The sequence below is a fragment of the Apostichopus japonicus genome, chromosome 23, assembly GCF_037975245.1.
Source record: "Apostichopus japonicus isolate 1M-3 chromosome 23, ASM3797524v1, whole genome shotgun sequence".
NCBI lineage: Eukaryota > Metazoa > Echinodermata > Holothuroidea > Aspidochirotida > Stichopodidae > Apostichopus > Apostichopus japonicus.
This window is the reverse complement of record NC_092583.1, coordinates 17,811,962-17,825,118: the sequence shown is the minus strand read 5'-3', so window position 1 is coordinate 17,825,118 and position 13,157 is coordinate 17,811,962. Positions and strand designations below refer to the sequence as shown.

General features: G+C 37.6%; 1 protein-coding gene across 3 annotated transcripts in view; it reads right to left on the bottom strand.

Moving 5' to 3' along the window:
- Nucleotides 1-13,157, bottom strand: part of LOC139964443 (uncharacterized) — a 28,073-nt gene that overhangs the window by 8,037 nt on the left and 6,879 nt on the right. Inside the window, exons 1-5 of one of the 3 annotated variants that reach the window (XM_071966001.1) lie at nt 9,038-10,067; nt 7,290-7,426; nt 6,552-6,660; nt 2,173-2,325; nt 163-1,218 (exon numbers count right to left, since the gene is read on the bottom strand). In XM_071966001.1, the coding sequence (XP_071822102.1) occupies nt 163-1,218; nt 2,173-2,325; nt 6,552-6,660; nt 7,290-7,426; nt 9,038-9,297 (1,715 nt within the window). In that variant the 5' untranslated portion in view covers nt 9,298-10,067. Of the gene's footprint in view, nt 1-162; nt 1,219-2,172; nt 2,326-2,576; nt 3,498-6,551; nt 6,661-7,289; nt 7,427-9,037; nt 10,068-13,157 lie in introns of those variants that run through there. The other 2 variants (XM_071966000.1, XM_071966002.1) reach the window with 2 other exon arrangements.

Sequence of the window (13,157 nt, the reverse complement as noted above, 5' to 3'; positions counted from 1 at the left end):
CATTGGGTTCACAAGTAATGGAATTATATCTCAATCTAATGAGTTCACAAGCATTTGAATGATCTACTCACACTAAACTACAATCAGTTAACAATTAATTGAATGATCTTAATTTTAATTTAAATTTCACAACCACATGAGTAGTGGTCTTGGCTATCTCACCTTTGGCCACTATTTCCTGTCTTTTTCATGAAATAAATGACAGGAGCATTCAGATCACCCGAACTTTGCAGAGGCTTCCTCAACCCGGCAGGTATGCTAAATAAATATCCCTTCTTTGTTTGCCCTCCAATAGTCAACTGAACAGATTTCCTAGATGATGCCACATATGAAACTGTTTCTTTATTCAAGGGTGGTTGAGAAGATTTGATATTCCAATCTGCTGCTGCTGAAGTAGGTGGAGCAACATCTGATGATGCTCTTGGAGCAGTTAATCCATTAATAGGTGTGACTGGATCACCTTTATGTGCAGCTGAAGGTACAGGTACGTTGACATTCGAATCCTTAATCTGAGTTTGGAGCGGACAAACTGGAAGATTATTTGATCTGCTGAGAGTAGCAGACTTTACAGTGGAACCAGTAGCAGATACTGGTGAGGAGTTAACAACAGATTCAGTAACAGTTTGTGGTAAAACAACTGGTTTCCTCACTGCACAACTTAGAGGGGATTCATGGCCTGGTGGAGTACTGTTATTAGCATAAGAAGCAGCTACAAAGGTGTTGGACTTAATCTGTGAAGCTACTGTAATGCTTGAATCCTGTCTTGGTTGAACCATACTCGCAGAGTTTGAGGATTGCTCAAGTAAACCATCCCTGACCGCCAGCTCTGCAGATGGAATTTCAGCTCTGGAAGCATCATTTCTAGACAGCAGAGAGATTGACTTATCATTGGATTCACAGACTACAGCTGAATCCAAGATAACCTCTGGTGCAGCAGTAGTTAATGACTGATTCATGACTGTTGGTCTTTGGGTATTTGCTGGTACTACTGAGTTAAGTACTGAGTCTTCCATACATTGTTCTTGAGATACTGGCACCGGACCTGTTGATACTAAATCTATAATAGGACTTGACTGCAACAGAGATGTTAATGATCCATCACGGTTAGCAACCATCTCCTCATCAATAGATTTATTGCAATCCATAACTGTTTCTTCTATATCATCATGAGGGGCAGGTGATGGTTCCAATTTAACTTTTAATTCATGGTCAGAATCTCTGTTGAGGAAAATGAAACATATATATAGCAAAATAACACTAGAAATTGAACAAAACACAGATCTGTTTTCTGAAATATGAAAAAAAAAAATCGTTGTTGTTGTTGTTGCAGTATTGACAAATGACTACAACTGTAAGCAAGAATAGGTGGCAGGGTGGATCCAGGGGTGTGGGAGTGGTGCACCCAACCTCATATCAAGCTTCAACAGTAGTTATTAATTGTATAGTTTGCTTGGGGAAGATGCTAGGTACCAGACCTACATGAAGAGTCATCTTCTATACCCCAGGGTCACCATCCCCTGTTCTAAATACCTAATACGGTCCCTCTTTGGGAGGACATACCAGTTAAGATGCATATATGAGTCAATGTCCCCCCCCCCCCCCCAGTTTTATACAATTTATGACCAAATTGTTAATGAACCTAAAAAACTAATTATAGACTCAATACCACTACTATGGAATAGCAGTCAGTTACCTCAATTAAAACAATGAACTGAATATATATATTCAGAACAATGTTTATTTAATTAGTTAATGTATCTGAAATTACTCCATTAGCATAATTTCTATTTGACTTCGGGCTTTAAATGAGTTATATTTTCATATTAAAGTAAACATGAGTCATTTTCTAGGCAACTTTTCATTTAATTTCACAACCACTTTGGTTTTCATACAAACCTAAACTAACTTTGTTTCAGAGAAATGAATTGCAAATGAAGAACAATTGTCACAGGCAATGAATAAGTTGAATTTGGAAGATTGCAACAATTGTACACATCAAATACATCACACTTAAATAACAATGCAATATTTTTCTGATTATACTCTTTTGTAAAAGAGAGCTTGGAGCCTAAATCTCAATTATTTAGTTGACTGTTGAAATATGGCAATTAGAATCACAAGTAAAAATTTAAATTGCAAGTTGGATTATAATTGTCATTAATTTGTACTAACTTTTCATCATTCTGTAGCACTCCTTCTACTTGGTTTACAGAAACATGAAACTCAGCAATGCATTCCTCAGAGGTAACAGCATCATCTCTGTGTTCTTCGTTTTCGGGTGCGAAACAATATTCGCTGAAAAAGTCATTGACATCTTCACTTGTCCTGTAATGGTGAGAATATCCCCAAAACCAGGTTAGGTGGTAACAGATATAAATAAAGTAATAAGGGACTGGAAGTCAATTAATTTTAACAAGCATATTGGATAAGAAAAATGAGTTAAAGAAATTCTGTCAAGGCTCAGCCTGAAACAAAGTTACTGTGGTACAAGTATTAAATGAATTTAAAATAGTATGTTAACAATATTCCATACAAATTCTATGTCTGAGTGTCATCAATGTATTGTATATTCTTACCCTGGTGGTTCTGATTCTTCTTTTTCAACATGAGCATCGGCTTCCATCACGATTTTGATAAGAAAATATGGTTGGGTGACTAAGTTCACTTCTCCAAGGTGTTTAAGTTTGGGCCTCAACCAATGAACCTTAATCCTAAATGTGAATCCCAGGTCACTTAGATTAAGTTCACACTTTTGTGTAACACACTACAAATGACAATTATGGTAAAAGCCATGATACTTATTATTCATACCAATCCATGCATGGGCATTTTAGCCATAGGTACCGAAGCCGAAGTTGCTTACAAAAAAGCAAAGAGCAACTGAAATAAGTGGGACTTATGATACTGTGAGTCAGTGTAACACTAACACATGTAAAAGCCTAGTCCTTAATACAATTGCATAGCACCCTGTTCTGTAAGTAAAACTCCAGTCCGAAGTTAATTTGGTATCGGTATAACGGTGTAATGATAGACCACACCACATTACAGTTTACGTTGTGTTCACATTGTAGGGTATCCGTACTGACAATAACACCACGGACCTATCCTGGGTTTTATGTGTACACTATGCATATGATAGTGAATGTCAAAACAGGTCAAAATAAAGCAACGATTCCATATATGATGATCCCTGTAGAGTTCAGCTGACTATCACATACGTAAACGAATATTTCACATTACCAACTGACATGAATGAAACGTTAAAATGTTCCTGATACTTTAATCTACAATGGTTGTTTTATAAATCTTCTTGTTTGGTATGAGACTTAGTTTGAGCTCAAAAGTCAGAAAAGTAGCTTTCGTATTTGTTACAATACCGACGCGTAACACTAAAATTAAGTATATCATCAGTAACCATATTTAAACATTTCTAGCATTTTTGTAGCCATATCAATCTAATTTCGTAGAGTTGTCGTTGGAATATTTTATGAATACAAAAATGATAACAGCATCTCGAGGTAAAAATTCGATTTGCGCGGGAGATCTGGAAATCAAAACATCAACAATATCAAGTCCAAAACGTACTTTTAGTAGGCTAGCTCCTATAAATTAATAAAGAATTTTAAAATGCCAACTTTCAGCATCATGTTGTTATCGTGTTAAATGAGTAAGGAAAGTGTAGCTCGCTTGTAGAAGATAAATTCTTTTGACGTGTTGCAATAATTAAGTTATTTGGGTAGTTATTGTGTATATGCTTTGGCCTAGGCCTCATGACTTAGACTACATAGAAAAACGTTTTATTCTTCTTCTAGTCGAAGGCTCTAATCTATGAAGGGCTCAGCGTTATGATTATTCACTTTTCCCAGGCATTAGTATGTCATTCGTTTGTTTTGGTCCATTTACAACATTCACTAACATCCTTGTTTTATATTCCCAGGGCCTATAATATAATAAACATATGATAAACATTTAATGTTTTTTCTAGTATCCTGTATAACCCATTACTGCATTGTTTTTGTATGTCTATGTATATGTGGAATATATTAACTGAACTGATATAGCGAGGTGAGATTCTGTTGATCCAAAAATAGGCAATACAAAAGTAAAACAATAGCTTAGGATTAAAAGGTAACAATACAGTAGGCCTATTATGGATCTTTCTTTACTCACGGAATTCTAACATAAGCAGCTGCTGAAGTTGTCCAGAAAAATATCTCATAAAATAAAGCCTTTGATAAAGTAGTTTGGCTAACATGACTTTCACTCATAGGTTTACATAGTACAGTTAGACGTAACCTACTGTAGGCCTACTAATTTATGCAGTACTGCCAGTAGCAGTACAAGTTTCAAACTATAAAATAAACATTGCAAATAACATTGCCATAACTCAATGCTGTTTTATCTTGACCAGTCCAAATGCAAATAAGGGAACGGGGCAAAAGGGTCTGGCAGCAAAGCTGATACTGGCAAGGACTAGAAACTTCTTCCTGATTGCATGTATGCAACTGAATAACATGACGTTTCCTTACTTCCCCTTAAGACAAAGAAATAGTGCGGGTGCTAGTTCTATTAATTATGTCCTGCTGCTCGACTAAATGTACATAGCTCACCCTTCAGGGTGTAAAATGGTAAAAAAGAAGGTTTGGCATAGGCAAGTGGAGTCTAGGCAGATAAACAGTGAACAGTATTCAGGGTTGAGTTAAAGCTCATACTCATAGGCTAGGCAAAAAACATTGAACAGTATTCAGGGTTGAGATTTGTGTACAGTTTGTCAGTTGTGCTTGTTGGTTGTCTAACTAGATTAATTCTGTTATGGACTGCATTTCTTTTATCCTAGCATAGTTCATTGTACATGGTATGAAGTAAATTCTAGTTTGGGTTGACTTCACTAGAAATTAAATAATCCAAGACCACAGGAGTCTGGAGAACCAGTAAAGTTAGGGCTGTGGTGCTGGAATGGGTGTCGAGTGCCTTGCAGATAGAGGGAGAGGAGGGATTATCCATCATAATCCCATGCATACCATTACATCCTGTTGTGAAAACACACTTTATTAATTCTTAGTGTTTGCTGTATCTATATTCCTACTTTTCCTTTTCACATTTGGGGACCAAAGTTTTTGAGGGAGAGGCAATTATAACAGAGAGCATTTGACCATTATGTCACTTTACTCTAGGAACATACTACTGTATATCTTAGCTATCAGCAAAGGCAGGAAGTTCTTACATCACACTTTCCAGAAACCTCCCAACTTCTTAGTTTCAGGAGATCACCCACACTAAAGCCCCCAGTGAACTTTCTACATCAGAAACCCTACACCTTTTTGTGCACCTAATCAGACCCGTCAACTCTCCTGATTTTACCGGGAGACTCCCGGTTTTTACCCGAATCTCCCGGTGTCATATTCTATTCTCCCGGTTTTTTAATGTTTCATCACATGCGACATATCTGAAAACAGCCAACAATTAGTCCTATGCTTTAGTAATTCCCCACAGTAACGCTGGACAGGAAAGGCTATTCAGTGTAGTTCGCAAGAACAAGACAGACAGTTGGTCAAGTCTCAAGCTTGATGGGACTCTATCTAGCATACTAGGCATGAAGTCAGAGTCCACTGTTCCCTGTTTCAAATGGAACCCTACTAAAGAAACCCTGTAGAAAGCAAGCAAGCTGCTGTAAACTACAACAAGAAATGCTGATTGGATCACTGTATTGCATAAGTAGACTTTACAGTATACTTATTTAGGAGTATGTATATCATTTCAGTTGAAAATTACCAACCTCCCTATTTTCCCCTTATTCTCCCTATTTTTTGGCCCTGAAAAATGTTATTCTCCCTATTTTGGGGTCAAACAGGTTGACAGGTCTGCCTAATATTAGATCTCTACCAATTAACCAGAAAGCCAGTGGGGCTTATTGTGATTCCTTGCCATTTGAGATTATAATCCCAAGCTTTCGTCATTGTTGATTAATTTGATCAGCAAGGTTCTTTCACAGACTGTGGACCTAGCTACTAAAATATGTTATCTTACCATGTTTACAAGCTATTTTTTTGCAAAAATCAACTCAAGCCCTGCCCCTAATATACGTGCATAATATCACATTGAACAAACATTATCATGCACCTGCTAACTACCACCACCTTTACATAAAGTATGTATCAATTCTGCAAATGTTTACATTTGACCCTGTGACCTCATTAATATTCATGAGACTGATAAACTCTGTGCTACTACTTCTACAGAAATAAACAAACATGAGAGAACAACAGGAAAAGAGGCTTTATTTAGTTATTGTCCATGACTAATTCCTTGACTATCAAACAAAAGGATAAGCTGCTTGAAGAAGTGGTTGTAAAGGAAGATTTCCTGGTACCCGAATAAAAGGGTCTACACGTTTCTTGTAGTACACATCAGCAAAACATGAAATGCATGCTGAAGAAACATTGTATGATTGTACCTCCAACAATCAGTGTCACTTCAATGGGAAATGCACTGAAGGTGGATACAGTTTACTCACATGAAGTTAATGAATAAAATAGATGAAAAGTACTTACGGTTTCTCATTTATTGAGGAAACCCAGTTAATTACTGGGGACAGCTGGCACGATGGACCTGGCCATTTCTGCTTTTGTGGTGTTACTGGTGTAGAAGTTGAGGCTGTATCTGTTGATGAGTAAGAAACTATGTTAATATACAACACACATCTTACAGTCTTTATGGCAATTATTCTAACAGTAAAAATACTTTAATTGTGTTCAAGTTTCAAGAAGCCCTGGAGAAGAAAGAAAACTTGGTCTTAAAGATGTAATTACCTAGAAGTGGTCATTTAAAATGTGGAGGTCTACTAAAAACATATCATGTTTGACATGTTTTTGTTAAACAACTTGGGCAAATATGATACTTACACAGAATACAAAGTTTTTGCAACAGAATTTTCTTTTACCACAAAATGAAACAGTGAGCATAATAATATGAAGGTCTTATATGGCACAGAGCATGACATACAAGTGAAATTTGTTCCTAGTGGGACATATTACAGATACTATAGTCAGCACTGAACAATAAAATAAAACCAAATTTCCCATTTTGCACACCCCAATCCCTTCCAACAGACTGGAGGAACCCATAGTGAATAATGAGGAAACATTCCAAATATAATTGTGTTCAATGTTCTAAATCCTGTTAATCATATATATAGTCCTAATAGGCTGCAGATACCAGACAGAACTGTAGACCTAGTTGCAGCATGGAATGATCACAGTACAGTATGAACATAATAAAGAACAAATTACCAGTCTCCACTGGGGTACAGCTGCTCGGTTGCACCGCTGCATCAGCCTCTGGTGGAAGTAGAGCCTCTGTTGTGGGCGTCTTTTCTGGTGTGTCTGTTTGAATGCCAACCTCTTTAGTTTCATTATTGGGCTCACACCTTCAACCGAAAAAGACAAATCAAACAAAGTTGATATTATATCAGACAGCATACTGTATAGATACTATAATGAATCTTTCCAATTGGCAAGTCGCTGTACTGAATACCACATTATGCACATTACTTTAGTCAACATTTCACATTAATTTTGAACATACAGTAATAACACTACTAGTTACAGTTGCTTTTGACAGCATAAATTAATCACATCTGGTTTTTGATGTCAACTCTGCAAGGATTAAAAAATGGTTCATTTACTAATCCAGTGCAAACCTAAAGTACTGTAGTGATGTGCAACAATTTCTACTGTATGTTAGTAGAATACATCTACTGTACAATATTTATAAATATTATAACTTATCTACTAATATCGTCATGTTTGATATATTCATGGCAATGTCTCAGTCAGCTTGTTCATAAACTAATTTGTCACCAAAGTTCATCATGTTCAGGGAAGTTCATTTCGTTTGATAATAATGCTAGATTTTGCTTTTTTCCGATACTAAAAATTACTGAAGATTATACATGACGAGTGCCCTGAACAATATAATTTTTAAAGACAACATAGATACATGATATGGTATTTTATGGGCAAACATCTCACTATCAGAAGTATCACTTTGATTTTGTATAATTCTTTTAGAACAGATCACATCATGTACATCTATGAAGCCTATGATGTTGTAATATTTTGGCAAATGCCTTCAATTTCTATATCATTGTGCACCTATCAATAATAAGATAAAACATCAGCCAAGAAGTGGTTACATGAATTGGTAGTCTATAAATGAGAATGGCTATGCAGGCTGATATGCTATAAACTTTCAAAATGCAGGAGACTGATTTATTAGTTGCAATGAACTCCATTATTGTGCTGATAAACTGAATAGGACCTAGTTGCATATGTTTCACCTTTTTTTTTTCTTGAGGAGAGATCTCCCTACAAATCCATGTCAATATTACATTGATGTAGGGTCTAGTCATATTTGCAAGGCTACCAAATCATAAATTAAAGACATATGATATCACAGACTTCCCTACTGATGATTACTATGCCAGTGTAACTTTTAAGTAGAAAAGCATAACCAGCCTGAATAAACCTGTTCGGCCCAGACTAGGTTATATTTACAAGTTACATCAAGTAGGCTACCGCAAGCATGTACCGCAGTACTAGTCTATGCCTCTCGATGTATTGACATGTCGTTAGTTTCTTCGGCTGTTTTTATTACTATATTATTACTGCCTTTGTTTGTAGGCATACTCCTATGCAGTCCAGCATCGGTCTATTGAATTAATGTAACAAGGTAGCCTAGGCTCAGTAGACCAAACACGTCAGTAGTAGTACTGTAACCTGTTCTTTAATTTAAACAATGTAACGTTAGCTAAATTCAGTAGGTAGAGTCTATAGCGCTAACAGAGGCTAAATCTCAAGCAGTATTACACAAAACTCTACTGTCCAAAATCTCTCATTGACTGCACATATAATTAATCTAAAAAAAAAACTTCGGCAACCTCTCAGTGATCACGAACTTTGTCGTTTTCGCAGAGATTTAGCCCTCGAAAGCGCTATACCCCCCCCCCCCTATCGCTAAATTGGGCTTATATGTATACCTTCTCGTATGGTCTGCCAATAAATGCTTTGCAAAGGTAGCATTAGTCATTTTTTTGATCCCCAATCTTTTTTCGAGTAGATCCTTTTTGGAGACCCAGTCCCCGTAGCACCAGCTCAAATACACCTTTGATGCCTGCATTCCTCTATCCCTTTCTAGCTTACTGCTCTTGGCATCGGGGCCATACAGCAATGGCCTTCCACCGGCCCGCCCGGGTGTAGTGCCCATATACGGCCGTTTCTTTCCAGGACCCTCCGACATGCTTACATAAAGAGCGTCCAACAGGAGTGATCGCGAATAAAATATGAAATTTATGAATGTAACGAGCAGTAACGTCCTCCTTGTTAGTATTGCACAAACTACAATGCTAAATCCCAATAACAACGTACATAGCAACAATCGCGAGGTATTGTACGTGTTGTGCTCAGCTAGTCTGCATGTACACTGTGCGATACAGTGCGTACAAACATACACGGGAAATACACTGTTCGATAGCAGTACATTACATATACCGTATCACGTGACAATCTCGGAAAGTGGAGTAAACGTGTACCAGCGAAACCTATGAATCTGGCCCGATCTCTAAAAATGTCAGAGCTGGGAGAATACCTTTAACTTTTTCAATGGGCGGCACTCGGTTTGGGGCGAGTCTTCTATGCCTTATATAATGCCCTATATGGCTATAAGTAACCTTCATTTTCTCAGCAGCTTAATCACTGTTTATGTAGTAAGGTAAATATGTGGACAGAGTAACTTCCTGTCCAACCTCTTGTAATCCATTGTAAAAGAGTTTATAAGATGCAACCTTCACCAATTGTATCCAGCCAGGTGAAGATATAATTTACTCTGTTCAATCATGGAGATATTACTACTAATACTAAAAAATGCTCGTGTCGCTACAAAATGCAGACAGTAATGAAAGGTGATACCTTGTTATCTTTAGCTGGACATGAGATGCACATCTCTGTATCGTTTGTATTCTGTGCTGTGGGTATTGGCCGCTGTTGCATGTACTTAATGTACACTAGTGTCTAATTACCGATGGTAGCAAGCTGTGCAGCCTGTGTGTGTATTTTCTGGGAATGATGGTAGTGTTTAACACTTCTGTTACACCTAATTCGAAACTAGGTCAAATTACATTAGACGTTTCTTTTTGCGGGAGTCTTCACCCTTTAAATTCACTTTGGTAGATTTTCATCATGCACGTACGAGACGAAACATAAGTTAAATTTTATAGGCATTGATTGAAGGCTCGCCCCAAACCGCGTGCGGCCATCTGAATGCATACATAATGAAACGTGATACTTCGTTATCTTTAGCTGGACCTGAGATGTCCATCGCTGCATGGAGGTACCTCCATGATCGCTGTTTATAGCTGACACCGTGCTGTGGGTATTGACCGCAGCTGTATTTACTGACTGTACACTAGTGTCTAATTACTGACATTAGACGTTTCTTTTTTTTTGGGCGAGTCTTCACACCCTTTTTTCAGTAGATATACATTATATAACCACAGAACTCCGACGCTAGGGGAAGAGGATGCAATGTCCCCTCAAGTTTGGCAATAATTGTTTCCGCATGAGCATGGCGCCTCCGTTCCTTGCAACAACAATTTTACCTAAATAATTTTCATGAGTGGATGGGGCTTGATGGGAATTTGTCGAAAACAGCTTGTTAACACCATATATCAACAAGCAAAAGGTGAATCAATGTCATGCTTGGTAGATAGATGCCCTATGATAAGTAAATGTGCTCTGTTGTTTTGGTTCCCATTCATGAATATGAATGATAGGCGGGGCTGAACATAAATATATTTAAATATCAATATCTCTGCAACCATTGTGTCCTATTTAGTTTATACTCTGTATAGTGGTGTATCTACATAAATGTACATGTTCTTTGCAATAACATTTTTACCTCACTAATATTTACGGATGGTCGGGGCTTAATGGGAAATACTCAAAAACAGTTGCAAAAACGACAGGTTTAATCAATGTGGTACTTGGTAGATAGATGCCCCACAATGAGAAGATGTGTACTATCATTCTTGATTCTCATGAATAATAATGAGTGGGCGGGGCTTAATATAAAATTTGGTTCATACTGGGATGATGATGTTAGTACATAATATAGGCACATTTTCATGACGTCTCCAACTTGATGTCATTAATTATTCATCAAATTGCAAGAAATGGCTTTTAAGCACAAGACAAGAACCAAATATTCCATGGTTTCCATTCTTGGCATTTTAGGTTTGCCACACTTCATTCATACATTCAACCGTGTTGTTTTTGTGCATTCATGAATTTTATTCAGTGAACATAAATTAGCTTTAAACATGTACTTGGATAATACTAGAATTTAGATACATTTGACCTCATTAATATTCATGCATATACCTGTTTATATACTCTGTCCTTAAATGGACTTTGTCAACATGGTAACTGATTTCTTGTACCTTCTTTTACACTTTGCCGCATTAGTCAATAGAAAATCATCTTGATCTTGGTTCATGAATATTAACATGTATGGCTAACCACACTATGAATGTGTTTAAGCATCGGAACTACTAAAAGTTTCGTTTTCCGGTTAATTTTTCAAATATTTTGTGATTTGCGCAATTAAATACGCACCTTCATAGCTTGTGTTTTTTAAGCTTACGTTTAATAGGCTAATAAAATGCTTGTAAATATCTGTACATATTCATACACTTTTGCTTCGGTCCGCAGAAACAACATCTCAAAGTGCTTATAGAAGCTTTGTCTTTCATTCCATTACAAACCGAGAGAGAACGCATACGTACACATAGCAGTGGCGGAGCTAGGGGTATTGGTAGGAGGGGCGAGCATGGTCTGTAGGGGCGCCTTCGACAAATATCTAAGCGGAGCGCCACCACAGGTTGAGCGTAGCGGACAGAAAGTTTTTTGAGTATAGATACTCCCTAGATCGCCGGAAATTACCATTTCCGGGCCTGGCTAATTTGCAGATAAACGAAGAATAAATAGGTGTTACACCAACAAAATGTGACATATGTCAATAAGTAGATGAGAGCGCAATAAAAAAGTCAATAATCGCGATTAAGTAAAAAGTGGTAAAGAGCTGAAAAGAGCGCCAGCAGTCCACTTGAGTCCGTCAGGGGAACATTTGTTTATATAGAAATTAAAGGTGGGATCGCTCGTAATTTCCTCGTAAATTCTGTCCTTCACACCACCCGATTCAAAAATAATATCAATACTACCCTCTACCGGTTCGTCGTTGTTGTCTCGTAATTTCTCAGCAATCCCGTATTTACGGCTAGTAAGTAATAAACGGGTTCGGTTACTTGAACGGTGGCCTTGGCGAAATTCCTGCGTAGTTTCTTGTCTGTGGCAGTACAGTGAGTTGTTATGGAACAACTCCCTGGTCAGTAGTATGCGGTATTACGCCGCGTTTTCGTGTGTGTTGTGTGATACAAAACTCTTGTGCTTTGTTTTACGTTCAGAACTTTTCACAACTAATGGGCTGTACAGTATAGATAACGGTCGAGCTTTGCATCAGGCGTAATAGTTTGGCCAGGGAGCTGCTACTCTAGCAGTTCCCTGCTTTTACTCTTTTAGGCCTACATGCACTGGCGGATCCAAGGGGGGCCAAGGGGGCGATGCCCCCCCCCAAAGGTGAGCCAAAAAGTGTTTCCGAACATCCGCTAAATCATATGATTGGAAATTAAAAAAATCGAGAGGAATAGCAGTGGTAGACTAGTCTAAACCTTTTCGTTTTCTGGTTTAAAATTAAATGCAAAGCTCCCAACTGACCCGCAATTCGCGGGAATTAGACCCGCATTCAAACACCCAAACCCGCTGACCCGCACAAGTGTCCGAAAAAACCGCATTGTAATTGTCAAGTATACCTTAAAAAATTTGCATCAAATTTTGACTTAGCAACCATCATTTCTTTAGCATTTAGCATAATAGAGTATAAAACCTCCTATACAGCATCATTTGAACCTCAAATTAGCCTATATTTCTTTTCATTGGGGCGAGCAGCGAACATTTTCATGCCACGGGAAAGAATGATCACCTACTGTACAATTCAATTTATTGATGTTACACACAAAAAAATGCATATTTCTCAGAAAATTTTGG